Source organism: Nicotiana sylvestris, chromosome 4 (assembly GCF_000393655.2).
Source record: "Nicotiana sylvestris chromosome 4, ASM39365v2, whole genome shotgun sequence".
NCBI classification, from domain to species: Eukaryota; Viridiplantae; Streptophyta; class Magnoliopsida; order Solanales; family Solanaceae; genus Nicotiana; species Nicotiana sylvestris.
The window spans coordinates 96,188,811-96,207,041 of record NC_091060.1 but is presented as its reverse complement, the minus strand read 5'-3'; the positions used below and the strand labels follow the sequence as shown (position 1 = coordinate 96,207,041).

General features: G+C 35.5%; 1 protein-coding gene across 1 annotated transcript; it reads right to left on the bottom strand.

Annotated features, from left to right (window-relative positions):
• Positions 1-3,934: 3,934 nt before the first annotated feature.
• LOC104233485 (small ribosomal subunit protein uS5x-like) lies at positions 3,935-5,951 on the bottom strand. The gene is made up of 2 exons (XM_009786886.2): positions 5,143-5,951; positions 3,935-4,277 (listed from the first exon to the last, which is right to left on the bottom strand). Exons 1-2 carry the CDS (start codon positions 5,806-5,808, stop codon positions 4,101-4,103), a joined length of 843 nt encoding a protein of 280 aa, XP_009785188.1. The 5' UTR covers positions 5,809-5,951; the 3' UTR covers positions 3,935-4,100.
• Positions 5,952-18,231: the final 12,280 nt, after the last annotated feature.

The window sequence follows — 18,231 nt, the reverse complement described above, 5'->3', positions numbered from 1 at the left end:
ACTATATAAAAAACGAAAATATAAATATAAAAAAAACTACCCATTCAAATTGGGTGGGAGTAGTTTCAAGTTGGAGTTTTTAAATTATTTTAAAATAAAAAAGCAAAAAAAAAAAAAAAACTACCCATTCAAATCGGGGAGCAGTTTCAAGTTGGAGTTTTAAAATCTATATCTATATCTTTTATATATTATTAAAAGGAGAGGACAAAGCCATCTCCTTAAGCCAAGTGGCAACCTAAAAAAAAAGCCACGTTGCATAATTAGTTATTATTTTTGAATTTAAATATCTATAAAAACTAAAATAACTAAAAATAAAAACTACCATCTATATATATATATATATATATAGGTTACTTTATTTGAATGAATAAATATAGATATCTTATAATTAGTTATAATATCTATATCTATCTATAATTATTTATTATTTAGTTAATAATTCATTATTGGTTATTCTTTTTGAATTTAAATATATATAAAAAACGAAAATAATAAAAAAATATAAAACTACCATATATATATATATATATATATATATTAATTGATTACTTTATTTGAATTAATAAATATAGATATCTTATAATTAACTATATAAAAAATGAAAATATAAATATAATAAAAAACTACCCATTCAAATTGGGTGGGAGTAGTTTCAAGTTGGAGTTTTTAAATTATTTTAAAATAAAAAAGCAAAAAAAAATCTATAAAAACACACAAAAAAAAAAGAGAAGAAAAACTACCCATTCAAATCGGGGAGTAGTTTCAAGTTGGAGTTTTAAAATCTATATCTATATCTTCTATATATTATTAAAAGGAGAGGACAAAGCCATCTCCTTAAGCCAAGTGACAGCCTAAAAAAAAGCCACATTGCATAATTAGTTATTTAGTTAATAATTAGTTATTATTTTTGAATTTAAATATCTATAAAAACTAAAATAATTAAAAATAAAAACTACCATCTATATATATATATATATATATATATATATATATATATATATATATATATATGTTATATATATTTGAATGAATAAATATAGATATCTTATAATTAGTTATAATATCTATATCTATCTATAATTATTTATTATTTAGTTAATAATTCATTATTGGTTATTCTTTTTGAATTTAAATATATATAAAAAACGAAAATAATAAAAAAATATAAAACTACCATATATATATGAATATATATATATATATATATATATATATATATATATATATATATATATTAATTGATTACTTTATTTGAATTAATAAATATAGATATCTTATAATTAACTATATATAAAAACGAAAATATAAATATAAGAAAAACTATCCATTCAAATTGGGTGGGAGTAGTTTCAAGTTGGAGTTTTTAAATTATTTTAAAATAAAAAAGCAAAAAAAAATCTATAAAAATCAAAAAAAAAAAAAACTACCCATTCAAATCGGGGAGTAGTTTCAAATTGGAGTTTTAAAATAATTTTAAAATAAAAATAGATATCCTATAATTAACTATAATTAGAAAATGAAAATATAAATATATAAAAAAGTAACTACCCGTTCAAATTGGGTGGGAGTAGTTTCAAGTTGGAGTTTTTAAATTATTTTAAAATAAAAAAGCTATAAAAAACGAAAAAAAGAGAAAAAAAAACTACCCATTCAAATTGGGGAGTAGTTCAAGTTGGAATTTTAATATAATTTTAATATAAAAAACAAAATTAAAAAAATAATAAATTACCAATTCAAATTGGGGAGTAGTTTTAAGTTGGAGTTTTAAAATTATTTAAAAATAAAAAAACAAAAATAAAGTAATAAAAAAAACTTCAGAGAAAAATATTAAATAACGTAATATGCTAATGAAACTTTCTATTAACAAAGTAATAGTATTAAATATTGAAAGATATAATAAAGAAAAATACATAACAAAAACGTTATTCGATGCGATGCCTGTATAAGTCCCGTTAGTTTAACATAGATTTTATTCACTAAAATTTAGATAATATTATTAAGAACAACATAATAAAATTTAAAAAAAATTCAATAGTAATAAATTATATATCTTCTCATATATTACAAAAAGAAAGCGAATACTAAATATTGTTTAATATAATAAAGAAAAATAGAACAAAAAAGTTATTCACTGACTATATAAGTACGTTTGATTTAATAGAGATTTCATTATTGGGTATATCGTATTGACAAATAAGATGACAATTGAATTTTATTAAAGCAATACGATCTAATAGGATCAAACAAGCCTGATCATAATTTAATTTAATTAATATTTTTTTAATATTGACCGCGCATCGCGCGGGTACGACTACTAGTTGATAGGAATAATGCACTCTTGTCAAAAAGGCGCGGAACCAACTCTAGAGGCACCAAAGAATATATCACAAGATCAAGGGCCTTGAAGCTTCAAGACCTACAAGCCTTCACCAAAAAGTATGTGGGACATAAGCTCGAAGAATCTTTCAACATCTTAGAAGATCATGACAAAGATTTCTAACAAGTTTGAGATCGAGCTGAAAAGGGAGATGAAGCACAGTTGTGATATAATCGCAGGCTCGGATATGAGCAGGTAAAAAAAAAGAGTAATTTAAGAAACGGATAAATTATCCGACCCGAACCGTATTTGGGACGTATAAAAAATGGGTTATCCGGTAGATAATATGAATATCCATATTATCCATGGCTTCTTGAATATAATTACTTTTGGGAGAATTCCTAGTCTCCCATACTTGAGGAACCCCCAATTTGAGGTTTTACAAATATAAAAGTTAAACACATTAGTTATCCATTGGTTAACCATTTTCTAAGTGGATAATATGGTTCTTATCCATATTCGACCCGTTTTTAAAAAGTTCATTATCCAACCTATTTTTTAATGGATAATAAGGGTGAGCTATGTAGAGCCAAGGGGTTCAATTGAAGAGTAGAAATTCATATATTGTTAGTTTTATATAAATTGTTGAATTCCCTTGACATGAGAGAAGATTTTAATGTAGTGGAAAAGGAGTTCAAAAACTTCTTTAGGTAATAGGTTCATATCCCAAGTGTGACATTCCAGTATTCTTTTGAATCCTCTTGCACAAAATTCCGGACTTCGCCACTATTTGCGATCACAACCAGCTTTGGTATTGTGATTGGTTGTGATCGCAGTCCTTAATGTTGCGATCGTAAAACTGAAGAAGATCATCAAGACAGTGTGATCAGTTATGACACTCGCAATTGTAGGATCTCTACATTGCGATTGCAAGAGACCTGTCCGGAGCCACATCTATAGAAACTTGTTTTATTTTGATATTTTGTGCTTCTTTATATTTGTATAAACCCTTTGACTTGGGATGATTGAACTCCAAGGATATAGGCAATAAAACCTTCTTACTCCTTGTGAACTTGGTCTGTTAGCATTCTAATAATTGCAAGGATCAAGGTTGTGCTATACATTGAATGTTGAGGTTGATTGCTTACAGATCTTGTACTAGTCTAGTTTCTTCTAGGACTCGTAGGATTAATTTGAACGTCTCTCACTAAGGTCTATGACTTAAATCATATGGGTTGTTCTTGAATGATGACTTAAATCATATGACTTAAATCATTTATATATACAAAATATCTCGCAACTCTAGTGTTCTTGTTCACATCTTGGATGCAAGATACTGATAGAAAAAATACTTCAATGTAAGTAAATGATCAAATTATATGTATAGGTCATGCGAGTGCGAAGAGCAAACCACTGATTTACTGTTTACCACAGTTTGGCTCAAGCCAAAAGCAGACCATCAATGAACAAGAATGGTGAGCTTATCGCCTAGAAAAAGATCTACCATATCAACCAGGAATCACATCTTTGTTCCCATCATCGAACAATTGAAAAGTATAGAAATGCGCTATCCTAGAGCTAACAAGAAAGATGTTCCTGTAAAACATGAGATCAATGGAGGCAGAAACTTCATATATATTGATGTGAAAAAAGGAAGCATTATCTTTTGCAAGTCTGCAGAAAACATCCATCGAAACAGAAAATAAAATTTAGAATACTAACATTTCATAATAGAAAACTACCAAGTAGAACCAAAAGAAGGGAGCATGACATCTAAACAATCTCAAGCCTCAACCCTCTCAGGTGCTGGTGCCTCCTCAGCGGGGTAGACAATAACCTTATTGGCAGGTTTAGACAAGATATCAGCATACTCTTGGAAAGGAGATTTGGTGAAGCGAGTCTCCTTCCAGAAGTCTGGAGTCAGAAACCCATAAGTCTTCATCAAACAATCAAATGTAGCCTGCAACATATAAAGAATGGCATTAAACCACCAATAAAATATATGGTATATGAACAACATATAGAATAAGAGAAGAGAGTTTAAAGTTTATGCTAGATCAGAATATATATTTATGTTATAGGACAAAGATGGTTACAGCAAATTTACAGTTTAAGGTCTTAAACAAAATCTAATCAGAGTCGCCTTTTTTTCGCCAATTAATTAAAAACAAAGAGCCATTACAGCATGTCCACATCACGATTTAAACTAAACCCAGCTAGAAGGAATAAACACAAGTACAAGACAGAAAAATGGTAGTAAGAACCAATATTTGTTACTCCCTAATTTGACTTCTCTTGCACTACATTCAATCATACTCTGTCAAAAATTAACAGCTGTTAATGTATCGCAGCCATCTGGAACTAGTAAAACTTAACATCGGTACTATTTATATCCTACTCTATCAATTATATTTTATAATTTGGAATTTTGATTTAAAATAATGGTTTGTAGTATAAATGTACCTTTCTTATAGGAAACCAACCTACTATTTACATCGGTACAATTTATATCCTACTCTATCAATCATTTTTAAACATGAAACAACAGAAGCTGATGGCTATTTACAAAGCATTTGGAGCAGACTCCTTGGTCAGAGACAAACTTCACATTTAATCATCTCCACAATGTCTATTTCAAAATTATTTTAGCAATATGTATAGTCCAAAGCTTTTTTTTTTTGGTTCAACGATAAAGTTAGACAAATACAACTGCAGCAATTCTTATCTTATAAGATCACTACATGTACTAAACATATAATCATGTAACAGAATCTTAATACAATTGAAAGAAAAGATAGTTGCGAGATTATTTAAATAGACCGAACCTTAACGAAGTTGCCGAGGGTTTTGGTGGATCCACGAGAAGAGGTGAAGACATCCTCAATACCAGCAAACTGAAGCACCTTCTTAGGAACACGAGCAGCCACAATACCAGCACCACGAGGAGCAGGCACCATCCTCACTGTAACTGACCCACATTTCCCAGTTACCTTACATGGCACTGTGTGTGGCTTCCCAATCTTGTTACCCCAGTACCCTCTTCTCACCGGAATCACTGATAACTTGGCCAATATAATTGCGCCACGTATAGCAGTCGCCACTTCCTTCGAGCACTTCACCCCCAAACCGACATGACCGTTCCCATCACCGACGACGACGAAGGCCTTGAATCGGGTTCTCTGACCGGCCCGGGTCTGTTTCTGAACCGGCATGATTTTCATCACCTCGTCCTTTAGAGATGGTCCGATGAGTGTGTCGATGATTTGGAACTCCTTAATGGGGAGTGAGTGGAGGTAGATTTGCTCCAATGAACGGATTTTGTTGTCTTTCACGAGCCTTCCTAGCTTTGTGACTGGGACCCATTTCTCCTCCTCTGTCTCACGGCGGGGACGACGGCCACCACGGCCGCGTCCGCCGCGGTCTCCGCCTCTTCCACCGCGTCCTCCGAAGCCACGGCCAAAGCCTCCTCTCTCCCCTCCTCTCTCAGCCATGGTTGTTTGCTGTCAACGGCTACGGTTTTAGTGAATACAGAGGATGCTGCAGATAGACTGTGAGCACTAAGTGCGAAGATGGAGAAGAAGGGGTTAGGTTTATAAGGGTAGGGTTTGTTGATGCAGTAGAATTGGGCCTGATTGCTCTGGGTAGAAATGAAGATTAGCCCATATAGCAGGCCTAGTTTGGCCCATAGCACTAATCATTTTTGGAATTTTCCTATAAGCACCTTATTTATTTTAAATAAATATTATTAAAAAAAATTATATTCTATAGATACCTTTTAAGGTTTATTACAAAATATTTAATTTTAGTTACCTCCTAGCCCTAAGCCACTAAATACGTTAATCAGTTACATTTTTTTCTTTCTCTCTCTACTTTGATACATCTCATTCTCTTCCCCCATCCCATTAAAAATTTTTATCTCCTCCTCCTTCCACCGATTTTCTTTCTATCCCTTCCCACTTTCCCCTCTCTTTACACCAGCGTGATGATCCTTCCGTCGTCGTTGGTTTTCCGATTGCCGAAAAACCTCTTTAAGACCCTCTTTAAAGGATTCTACAACTACCCTTTCTTTAACTTCCTCTTCTTCTCATCTTCCGGCGACATCCAACTTTTTTTCTTTCTTTTTGCTTTGTCTTCTTCTGGAATTGAACTACAGTAGAGGAGTTGGAATATGAGGCAACAACGCTCGACGCAGAGCTGGAGAGTTGCAACTTTGAATTGCTGGTTGCGGTGGAAACTGGGTCGCCACTCGACGTCAAGTCCAACGAGGAAATACCGGCGGTCATGGAAAGAGGATTTGGTTTCGGAGATCCACTGAGTGACGATTTCTTTCTTTCGCGATGAAGAAGAACATTTCTGTTAATATATTTCAATGTAATTTCAATGTATTACGCTGTATTTTCATGGTTTTCATTGTATTCATTGTTTTTTTTCATTGTAATTCAATGTATCTCACTGTATTCCATGTATTTTATTGTATTCTGTCTTTTTTTCATTATATTTCAATGTATCCTATTGTATTCTATGTATTTCATCGTATTCACTGTCTCGCTATATGCCATGAATGTATTCATAAGTTTTAATTAATATAATTTATGTATTCAGATGTATTATATAATTTCTCTAAAGATTGCTATATTTTTGGGGTATTTTTTGGTTGAGAATCTTTTTTATAATTGAAAATACAAATTTTGTGTGTTATAATTGAGTTTGTTAAGTTATATTAGAAGTCTATTATGTTAATTGATTCACTTTTCATTTTATAAACAGTGCAATCCCCTATTTCACACTGTGAATACAGTCGAATACAATAATATGTCCAGCTGTAATCCCATGTTTCACTCTATGAATTCAGTCGAATACACTCGAATACAACAACTGATTAGCTGGACTTCCCTGATTCACACTTATTTTTGTTACTGTATTCATGAATACAATAGCTTAAATATATCAAATACATCTTATAACCACATAAAAGGTATATATAATCTGTAATATAGCAAATGGTATCTATAGATGGCTAATTACTACTAAAAGATAGTGTTTTATGAAAATTTCTCATCATTTTTTCTTACTGCAACCAAATTTAGTTTTATATACATAGTAGTTTATAGATACGTTGCACATGTATCTAATACCGACAGTATTGATAAACTAATACTTCAAATTTGCAAAAAAAAAATGGAAAAGGGGTAATTCCATTAATAACAGTTACACGGGCATTACATCACTATTATTAATAGTAGGGATAATATTAAGGTTTCCAAGCACTGCTAATGTATTACATATAGAGCTAGAAACTAGTCTAGTAGTAGAAGCTTCATTTTTGTCCTCCTGGATCACTCTTTTTACTGTATCCGGAGGTAAGTGCAAAATAGTTGTAGTGGAGCTTAGATGTTGTTGCTTGGAACCCAATTTACACAAAAAGTGCGCCATTCAATAAGTACCTGCATTCCAAGATAGTATTAGTATAGGTAGGGAAGGTATTGTGTTGAAGTAGTTGGATTATGTCCGTCGACTCAGTGTCAATCTCCAGTGGTGCTAGTCCTTTTTTCATGTGCCAATTTTAAACCTGCATGAAGTGCTTGTAACTCTGCGTGAGTAGAGTTGGAGGCATTAATTTTGTTAGTAAATCCTACAATCATGTCTCCTTGACTATTTCTTATCATGCCCCCAATTCCTCCCGTGTTTTGGTTACCCAAGGAAGTATCTATGTTTAGTTTGTAGTTGTAAGGTGGTGGTGGGTACCATTTAATGTGTACCGGATTTTTGTGCATTGTGCATTTATAGTTGGAGGCTAGTAATTTAAACTCAATGGCACGTGTGTTAACCATATGGTAATTTAAGTTGTTTGAGTAATTGTGGAAGCAGTGGTTGTTCCTATTTAGCCAAAGGTGCCATATTGCAAAAGGAAAAACATCCTACCAAGTTATGGAGTTGTGAGTAACCGGTACTTGGAGGTCTCTAATAGCTAATAGCCAGTGTTTGTTGTGGGGAATGGTGTTGATGTCAATGCCTGTGTTGTCCCAAAATGAGCGTGCTATAGTGCATTCAAGGAAGATATGAGTAATGGTTTCTTCTGCCATCCTACAAATCATGCAAGTATTGTTATTTGAAACACCAATTTGGTGAAGGTAGGAGTTAGTGGGTAATCTATTTTAAAGCATTGCCACAGGAAAAATTTGATTTTGTTTAGGGTATGCAGTTTCCAAATTCAATCATAGTCAGTGGTCTTTTGGATGTGTTGGTGAAGTAATTTGTCAACTGAGTGGGTTGTGAAGGTGCCATTTGTGTTGAGCATGAAAATAGGTGTGTCTGCTGCAAGGGGATTTTTTGAGATGGAGATGGGGGAGATGTCAGCAGTAATATTTCTGGGTAGCTCGAATGGTATATTGGACCAGTTCCATTGATCGTTTAGCCAAACCTGGTCAAGGGTCAAGTTGCAATCATTTTTGTTGAGAGGACACTGAATGATTGAGCGGATGTTTGTTTTGTTTGGGGTCCAGCGACCGTAGTAAAAGTTAATGGATTTACCATTGCCAATATTCCAAGCCAAGCCTTTGTTGATGGTTTCCCAACCCTTAAGTACTTTTTTCCAAATGAAGGAGGTGGTCTTGGCCTTAGGCTTATTGTTGTTTCTTTGGATTAGAGTATCTGCCCACATGGTTGATGGGTTGGTGAATAGTCTCCATGCAAGTCCCGCTAGAATGGCCTGGTTTTTATGACATGCCTTGGGTAACCCTAGGCCACCTAATTCCTTTGGGAGGGTTACAACATCTCACGATATGTAGTGTATATTTTTTTTAATAGTGGTTGTCCCCCAAATAAAATCTCGCTGGATTTTATCAATTTGGTGAAGGATTTTTTGGGGAGGGATATGTATTGCATATTACGGTAAGGGATGGCATTGAGGGCAGCCTTTGCAAGGGTTGCTCGTCCCATAAGAGTGAGAAAGTTTGTTTTCCAGTTTGCAAGCTTGTTCCTCATATCGTCAATTACAAATTGGAAGTCAGATGATTTGGGCTTATTATTGGTAATGGGGAAACCCAAATACTTGCCAAATTGGCTAGTTGGGTTAATGTTAAAAAGATCTATTGCATAGTCTTTTATGGCACTTGAGCAGTTACTGGAGAAGAGAATTTTGGACTTGGTGTTGTTGATTTTGTGAACCGATAGGGAGCAAAAGGTTGTTAAAGAATGATGAATAGTATTGCTGGATTTTTTATTTGCTTAGGCCATGAATGACAGGTCATCTGCATAAAAGATATGTGATACATGAGGTCCTTTTGGCCCAATTCTAATGGGGTTCCACAGAGTAAGGTCCACTTGGTGATGTATGTATATAGAGAGTAATTCCATGGTTATGATGAACATGTAAGGGGATAGGGGGTCCCCTTGTCTAATCCGCCTCGAGGGTTCAAAGAATTTTGTTTGAGCACCATTTACTAAGACTGCTATTTTGCTTGTGGTTATGCAGTTCATGATCAGGGAGGTGATTTTTGGTGGGAATTTGAAGAAGGCTAGGGCCTTGTAGACAAACGACCATTCTAGTCTGTCAAAGGCTTTTTCGAGTTCGATTTTAATTATCAGTTGACAATTCATCCCTTTTCTTTTTTTGAACTGGTTTATAACTTCTTGAATAATGATAGCATTATCACATGCTCGCCTGCCTTTTAAGAAGTTGGCCTGGCATGGGCTGATTAATTCAGGAAGAAAAGGTTTGATACTGTTAACAATTATTTTAATGATTATTTTGTATGTGGTGTTGCAGAGACCTATTGGTCGGAATTTGTTAAGGTTGTTTGCATGCTAGAATTTAGGAATGAGGCATAGTAAGGTTTGATTCATTTCCTCAGGGATTCTAGATAGGGAGAAAATTTCTTTGCATAGCCGTATGACAGAGGGTCCCACAATGTTCCAGTGACGTTGATAGAATATTGGATGCATACCATCAGGTCCTGGGGCTTTGTAAGGCTTGAAGGAATATAGTGCAGAAAAGATTTCTTAGGTAGCTAGTGGCCTATCTAAAGAGGAGAGATCAATATTGGAGAAATTTGTGCAGACACTTTTAATAGTATTCCACTCTGATAGTGTATTATTGGTAGTGAATATATCATGGAAATAGTGATATGTGTGTTCAATGATTTTTTGACGATCCGTAATTCTATTGCCAACGTCATCTTTAAAGAAGGAGATATTGTTACGCCTTCGCCTATTTAGGACAGATATATGGAAAAATTTAGTGTTTGCATCGCCCTCATTAAGCCAATTCAGGCGTGACCTAACCTTCCAATGATCTTCCTCCAGTCGAAGGATGTTGTTATAATCATTAATTAGAGTGTACTCTAAATTTCTAAGGAAAGTGCTATAAGTATAGTTAAGAGAGTTTTGGATTCTCTTAATTCTAGCTAGTATCCTTTTCTTATTGGCAAAGATATTACCAAAATTTTGAGCACTCCATTCACTGACATTTGTCTAGAAACAAATTTGGGCCTCATTGAGATTTCTATTATTCCAGCTTTTCTCAACGACTTTACTAAACTCAGGGTGTCTTAGCCAATATTTTTCGAGTCTAAAAGGTTTGTTAGAAATTATTGTAGTATTAATAAGCCTGAGCAGTAAAGGATTATGGTCGGAGTAAGTCTTTGGGAGGTGAGTAACTAATATTGAGGGGTATTGTTCCAACCATGCTTCATTAGCAAGGCATCTATCAAGTCTTTCTAGTATGAGACCTTGCCTTCTATTTCTATGGTTGGACCACATGTAATGGCAACCTTTGAATCCTAGGTCAATTAGGTTGCAGTAGTTTATACAAGACAGAAATCTAGGAGGATCTATTTTTATTAATATTCCTGCCACCCCATTTCTTATTTTGATTTAGGATATCATTAAAGTCACCACCTAGTAGCCAAGGGCCTTTGTAATTGTCAAAAGTATTCTTTAGGCTATTCCATAAATCTATCCTACTAGATAACGAGTTACTAGCATAAATTGAGCTAAAGAGCCAAGGGTTGTGATTAGGAAGTACCTTGACTAGAGCATGAAGTTCCTGATCAGTCTGTTTAACACGCTCCACTGCTACCATTGTGTCAACCCACATGATGACCATACCACCAGCTCTACAACCGCTGGTATTTCTATATAATCGGAGAAATTGAAGTCTGCCCTAAGGGTTGCATGGTTGTCCATTTTTGTTTCCAATAGAGCAACCATGCATGGGTGATGGTTGTTAATGAGTTCCTTAAAGTTACATCTGAAGTCAACATTATTGGTGCCTCTAACATTCCAAATGACTATATTGGTGGGTGTATTCATGATAGGAGAGTGGTTTTGGAGTGCAGTTGCATGGTTAATTCCCTTCGTGAAGGGGCTGTCCCTCAGAGTGGGGTTCACTAGCACTGCATATTTTGCTATTGTAGTGTTGATCGATGGGGTTATCTCTATTGAGCACCTTTGAAGTACCACTGGGCATCGTAGAATGTATTTCTTGTCCTCCCTCTCCGGAAATAACATAAGGGCTATATCTCTTATGGTTGAGATTTTTGTGAATGAGCTTCTTCCCGGAGGGTGGGGGATCACCACCTCTTCTGCTTCTTGCACTTCCTGGTCCAGATTTGGACCTTGTTCCATCGGAGACCACATGAGGGTGGGGCTGGCTTTGCTGAGGTGTCCAAGGGAAGAAAAGAGGGTTCATTTTTGTCACCTCTTGCGATGGAAAAAAAGGTAGTTCGAACATTTGGTTCATGTTGAGCAGGGGATTAAAGTTTTGTGGAAGATTCCATTGGTTGTGCATTGTGTGATAAAGGCCAGGGCCAATTACTAGGGCTAGGGGATCTAGAATGTTTGCCATCCACATATGGTTCATGTAATTGTCCGTGGCCATTCTCATCCCCTCCGCCACCACTTGTGCTAGGAAGTTTGGATTTTGGATAATCACCATGACGTTTTGTCCCTCTATCAACATTGAGAAGGAGAGAGCTTGGCCTTGGATACCTTGTTCGATCCATGAGGTAGGTTGGTGGTCCGGATGCTGTGGTTGGGTTGCATAAAATAGGTTTGGAATGTGCATGGGGTTGTTTGGATTGTTGAAGTTCATCGTGGGAGGTTGAAAAGAGTTCCTAGGCACATTGTCTGTTAGTAGTGCCAGACGTGATATTTTGTTTAGAGGTAATAGTAGGTTTGGCATTTTGTTGTTGTGAAGTATTTATTTTTGAATTTTCGGGGGAATGCTGTAAAGGTAGGGAGAATGATTGTGTATTTTTTATGGAAGATTCAAATTGAGTGTGATTGGTTGAATTTGGCATGTGAGAGTATATTGTATTTGTTTGGTTTGAGGTGTCCATAGGTGTGTCCATTTGGACAATGTCTCCTGAAAAGTGTTTGCTTGTGTATTGCATGGAGTCTGACTTGTCATTTGGAGATTGAGTGTTGAGTGCATGCAAGGAGTGATTAGCATCTAAAATGTAGCTGTCATTAGCTTCTAGAATTGGCAGCAACTTGCCATGCAAGTGTTGAGCATGCTCATTGGTGGTAGCTACATTTTGTACACGTGGCATTTGTGTTGTGGCCTTGTTTCTTGTTTGTATCGAAGGGTCTTTTTGTGAGGAATAGGAAGAGTTTTGTAGTTTCAGAGGAGTGTCTATGGGGATATCCATCCCTTCGTATTCCTTAATTTCCTGAAGAGTTTCAAATTTATTACGGAGAAACTGGGGTTGGTTAGATATATTTGATTCCATTTTCCCTACTGAGTTCATGAAAGTTTGTTTATTGGATGAGTATATTGGGGTTGTATTAGGGGGTTGAGATTTGTCAGTATCTTTAGATCTATAGGAGAGGTTTTGGGTGTGGAGGTACTTACCTGTGGCTACTTCAAAAATTTTGACATTGATACCTGTGTATTCGCTTTGGGTGCCTTGATGGTGTGGTACTGGTTGTGCTTTACTATTCCTTGTTGCACTTGGTCGTGGTATACTTGCCTATGTTTTGCTCTTCTTATGGAATGCCACCATTTGCCAATGGTTTGTGGGGTGATGGAAGTCACCATGTTGTGCTCTATATCTGGAGATATAGGTGTAAGTTTTGTGTGAGAACAGTGTTGAGTTGTATGTCCTAGTCTTCTGCAGGCTTTGCAGAGGATGTGCTCGCCTTCATAGATGATTTGTTGCTTGTAGTTGCCTATCAGTATGCAAGGTTGAACTGGTTCTTCAAGTTGCATCTCGATGCAGAGGCGTGCATATCTTCCTCGCAGTGCTGCACTTGTACATGCATCAATCTTCAGAAGTTTCCCTATGGTGTTGCCTATTTTCCTTAGTATAATGGCATCGTAGAACTCAGTGGGCAACTAGGGAAGTCTTATCCAAATGGCTGACCTTTCCTGGGTGGCGTTGTTTGCTATGAAGTTTGGTTCTCATTTCTTGATGGATAGGAAGAAGCCATTGATAAACCATGGACCATTTTGGAGGGCGCTGATCATATTTTCCTCCTTGCTAATTTGATAATAAAGTAATCAGAGCCTAGATCTATCAGTGGGAAATTCTCTGATGGCTTCCATATTTCCTGTATTTTCTTCTTTAGATATTGATGTTGTATTCGTTTACCTAGTAGCTTAATGATCAAGGAGTGTTTCCATGGTAGGTACATTCTGTTTTTATCCTCCTCTGATAGTTGGATTGTTCTTATGCCTTCATGCAACTCATTTGATGTTAAAAGCATGGGGTCTTCTGTTTTATTTTGTTCTTCCTTTGCATGTTCATTTTCCAGCATATCGATGTGCATCATGTATTTCGAGGCCAGTAATTTTTCTTTAAAGGATGTTTGCAGGTTTGTAGTTGTGGTGTTAGTGTTTTTAGTAGTGATGTCTGGTGGTTTGGGTGGAATGTGCTGGGCTTCTATTTCAGCTTCTTCTTTCTCCATCACCCATAGTTGAGCCCACCCTTTTCTAATGTTCCAAATTGGGTTCACTAAAAAGATAAAGGGATATTCCTTACACCCTCTTCAAAAGGAGTCACAATTTGCAAAAATTTACTATCTGTATATTTGTTAGTTTTTCCTGTGTTGATAGACTAATACGAGACTTAATGAATATCTTTTTATCGAAGTTGTAATTTTTGCCAATCCTCAGGGCCTCCTACTTTAATCTGACAATTTTGTCCATCGTTCTTGGTAAGTTTACTTGATAAAAGTCAATAGAGGACAAACTTGAAGAATACAAACATCTAACTACAAATATTACAAGACTTTAAATACTAAAAATAATAAATCTATTCCGAATGTTCTATTGACTTTGTGTCTCACTGCACCTATTTTATTTTTCTCTCTACCAAATAGTTCTAATACAAATGCACTTATAAATAAAAAATTCAACTAAATATTGAGAATCTAAAAGGTCAAGTTTACAAAAACGATAATGACAAAATAAAAGTTTAGCTTTACATCTTTTGGAATTTCAATTCAATTTCTACAAATGCACCATAACATGTTTTCTTTAAATCCCAAAGCAAGACTCTACAATTTAAAGACAAACAATTTTAGATTAGCTAAAAAAATAGCTAATCTGACAATATGAGGTTTTGTAGTAAACAAAAAAAGCCTCACAAAGTCAAATAATTTTGGGACTGAAGGATACTTGTGGAATAAAAGACAAAATAAAAATTAACTTGATAAAACATACAAAAAATCGTGAAACATAAGTCCAATGCAGCACTAATATGGAACTCACCAAGATGGACTTAAATATGAGAGACGCAAGTTTGCTATGAGAGAACCTTTATTAAACCTGTCATTTGAATAAAAAAGTGACAAACAATGGTCTCTTCTTCCGGTTGCTTTCAAGAATTATTACGCGACCTTCCTTTTTCTTGTTTTACATTTCTCTCCTGACAACCCCACTACTCATTTATTGGATGAAAATAATTTGAGTTCATGTAACTATGTTTGGGTGAGATTAGAGGCGGATGTAGTATGTTAGTAATGGGTTCAATTGAACCCATAACTTTTGATGCGGTATAAAATATTTATATGTAAAAATTTATCAAAATTGCAAAAATAGCAGATATAAACCCATAACTTTAAAAATATAATGAGTTCAATGCTAAAAAATTTAAATTGCTGAACTCATAAAATATAAATCCTGAATCCACCTCTAGGTGAGATTACTGTATTGGGAAAAATTAAGTTCATGTATAGAATTAATTATGAGGTGACATGTCATGACACGTGGACTGGTAAATGAATGACAGTTGGCGAAGGGTAGTTGAAGAGGCACGAGCTCCAGCAGGCACGGGCAGAGATACAAGAAAACAAGAAGGTATAGGTGCTCGGACCTCTTGGAATGAACCTAAATAGCAAAAGGGGTATAGATACGTATTATTGGTAATTAATAGGCATTAATTACGGAAAACGTTATGGAATCTGTATTGAATCAGTTATGATTTCCAATTATAACATTACATTAAATGCCATTAATTGTCCATAATGACTCAATTATGAAAGGAGAAAAACGTATTACTTAGAAATAGCTATAAAAGGCGAGGACTAAACATTTGTAAGGGGACGAAATTCTATTGGAATATATTGATTTACTTTGCTTTTTATTCAGTTATTGTTTACATCAATTATTTTTATTTTTACTTGATTATCAGTAACCCGAGTTCTTCTAAGAATTAGCTTTGACCGAAATCCCTATTTTGGTTAAACAAATTGGTTTCATTACCGGGAATCTGATAATCGTCTGCTTTCCAAATCGATTCTTTTATCAAAAACGATCATGTCAAATATCAACGACAATAACCAACACAATTTACCACCTCAAGATCCACAACATCAAGTGAACGACACAGATGACAGAACCCCGCCTCCTTCGCCACAACATTCTCAGTGACAGTCATGAGAGGGACTCCAAACGGATCTGAATCAAATCAAAATGACAGAGTTGCGAATGAACAAGCCCTCGATGAAGCTCTTTAGAAATTAATTGCTCAACAGGTCAATAACGCTCTCCAGGCTTTTACCAGTCAGTTGCCAGTTGCACCGCCAACACCAACTCCAAAAAATAATACTTTGGAAAACCCACGTTCTGGACTCGTTAATTCAGGCAGTGGTGGAACTCCCAAAGAGTCTCGTGATGGAGAACCAGGTAACATAGTCAATTCTGATTTACAAAATTTAGTATTAACTTTGCAGAAACAGCTCAAGGAGCAAAGCGACCGCATAGAGCAAATACCTGGAGTACCGCCTGTAATTAAGGGAATAGATATGGATACATATTCGCAACAACATTGGAAGCCCAGTGCTGCTCCTCTACCGATTTTGAAGAAATTCAAGATGCCTGATATTCCAAAATACGATGGAACAACTGATCCACGAGACCACGTGACTGCATTCACAACTGGCGTAAAGGGCAACGACTTCACCAAACAAGAAATCGAATCAGTATTGGTCAAAACATTCTGTGAAACACTCACTAAGGGAGCATTAACATGGTATTCTCTTTTACCTAAAAATTCTATAAATTCTTTTGCTGAGCTTGCAGATTCATTTATCAAAGCACACTCGGGAACTCAAAAGTCGAAAAAAGAATGGAGGATATTTTAAAAATAAAGCAAGGAGATTCGGAACTGCTTAGAGAATTCGTAGACAGATTCCAGCGTGAAAGGATAATGTTGTCGCGCGCGTGTACCTGATAATTGGGCAGTTATGGCTTTTGCCAGTAATTTAAATGAGAAAAGTTCAGAAGCCACGAGATGACTCAAGGAAAATCTACGTGAATTTCCAGCAACAACTTGGAATGATGTTTACAATAGATACAACACAAAGTTGAGGATAGAAGAAGATACCATCTCTCAGTCTCAAAAAGAGGAGAGGGTAAGTTCGAGACGTGCTGAAACTGAAAAAAGGTCCGGTAAAAACAAATACGAGCCCTATATGGGACCATCAGGAAGAGACTCGCGTTCAAAGTAGGATAACTCAAGGTACGATCATAGATCGAGAGATAGAGAGTCAGGCTCATCATCAAGGTTTGGAAAAGAGCGAAATACACGAGAGACGCGAGATGATGATAGAGGCTCGAAGGCAAAATATGGCGATTACAATTTCAATGTTATCACATCAGTGTTAGTAGCAGTATTAAGAAGCATGGGTGATAAGGTGCGGTGGCCAAAGGAAATGAGATCAAACTCGAATAAACGAAATCCTGATTCTGGTGCGAGTTTCACAACGATCATGGTCACAAAACGGCAGATTATAGATTGTTGCAAGGTAAAGTTGATCATTTGTTAAAGCAAGGATATCTAACCGAATTGTTTAGTGAAAAAGGTAAGCAAGCATATATGAAGAACAGGCAGGAGCCTCCTAAACCTCCTTCACCAAAAAGGATCGTTAATGTTATAAGCGAAGGAAAAGAAATTAATGGCGTGACATATACGGCAGCCAAGAAAGTTTCAAAGGTTACAGTTACACACGGGGAGCGGGTTCGACATGTTTTAGAAGAAGAAAGTATTACATTCGATGATGCAGATGCAGATGCAGATGGCGTACTAACTCCACACAATGATGCACTAGTAATATCTATACTTATACATGACACTAATGTGAAACGAGTTTTGATTGATCCAGGTAGCTTCGTGAACAACATTTTGCTAAGAGTGTTAAACGAAATGCAAGCCGAAGATAAGCTGGTACCCAAGGTGCATACTTTATCTGGTTTTGACAATTCAAGCGTTGTAACAAAAGGGGAGGTAATACTTACGACATTCGTAGAATGAGTCGTCAAAAATACGAAATTGCAGGTGGTAGAGATGGATATGGCTTATAATATGATTCTCGGTAGACCATGGATTCACAAAATGGATGTTGTGCCATCTACCCTACATCAACTTATTAAATTCCCTTCACAATGGGGAATACGTCAAATCCGTGGT

Coding starts and splice junctions, on each gene's coding strand:
- LOC104233485 (XM_009786886.2), bottom strand. CDS start 5,808: ATGGCTGAGAGAGGAGGGGAGAGAGGAGGCTTTGGCCGTGGCTTCGGA. Junction 4,278..5,142: donor CCCTCGGCAACTTCGTTAAG/GTTCGGTCTATT, acceptor TATATGTTGCAG/GCTACATTTGATTGTTTGAT.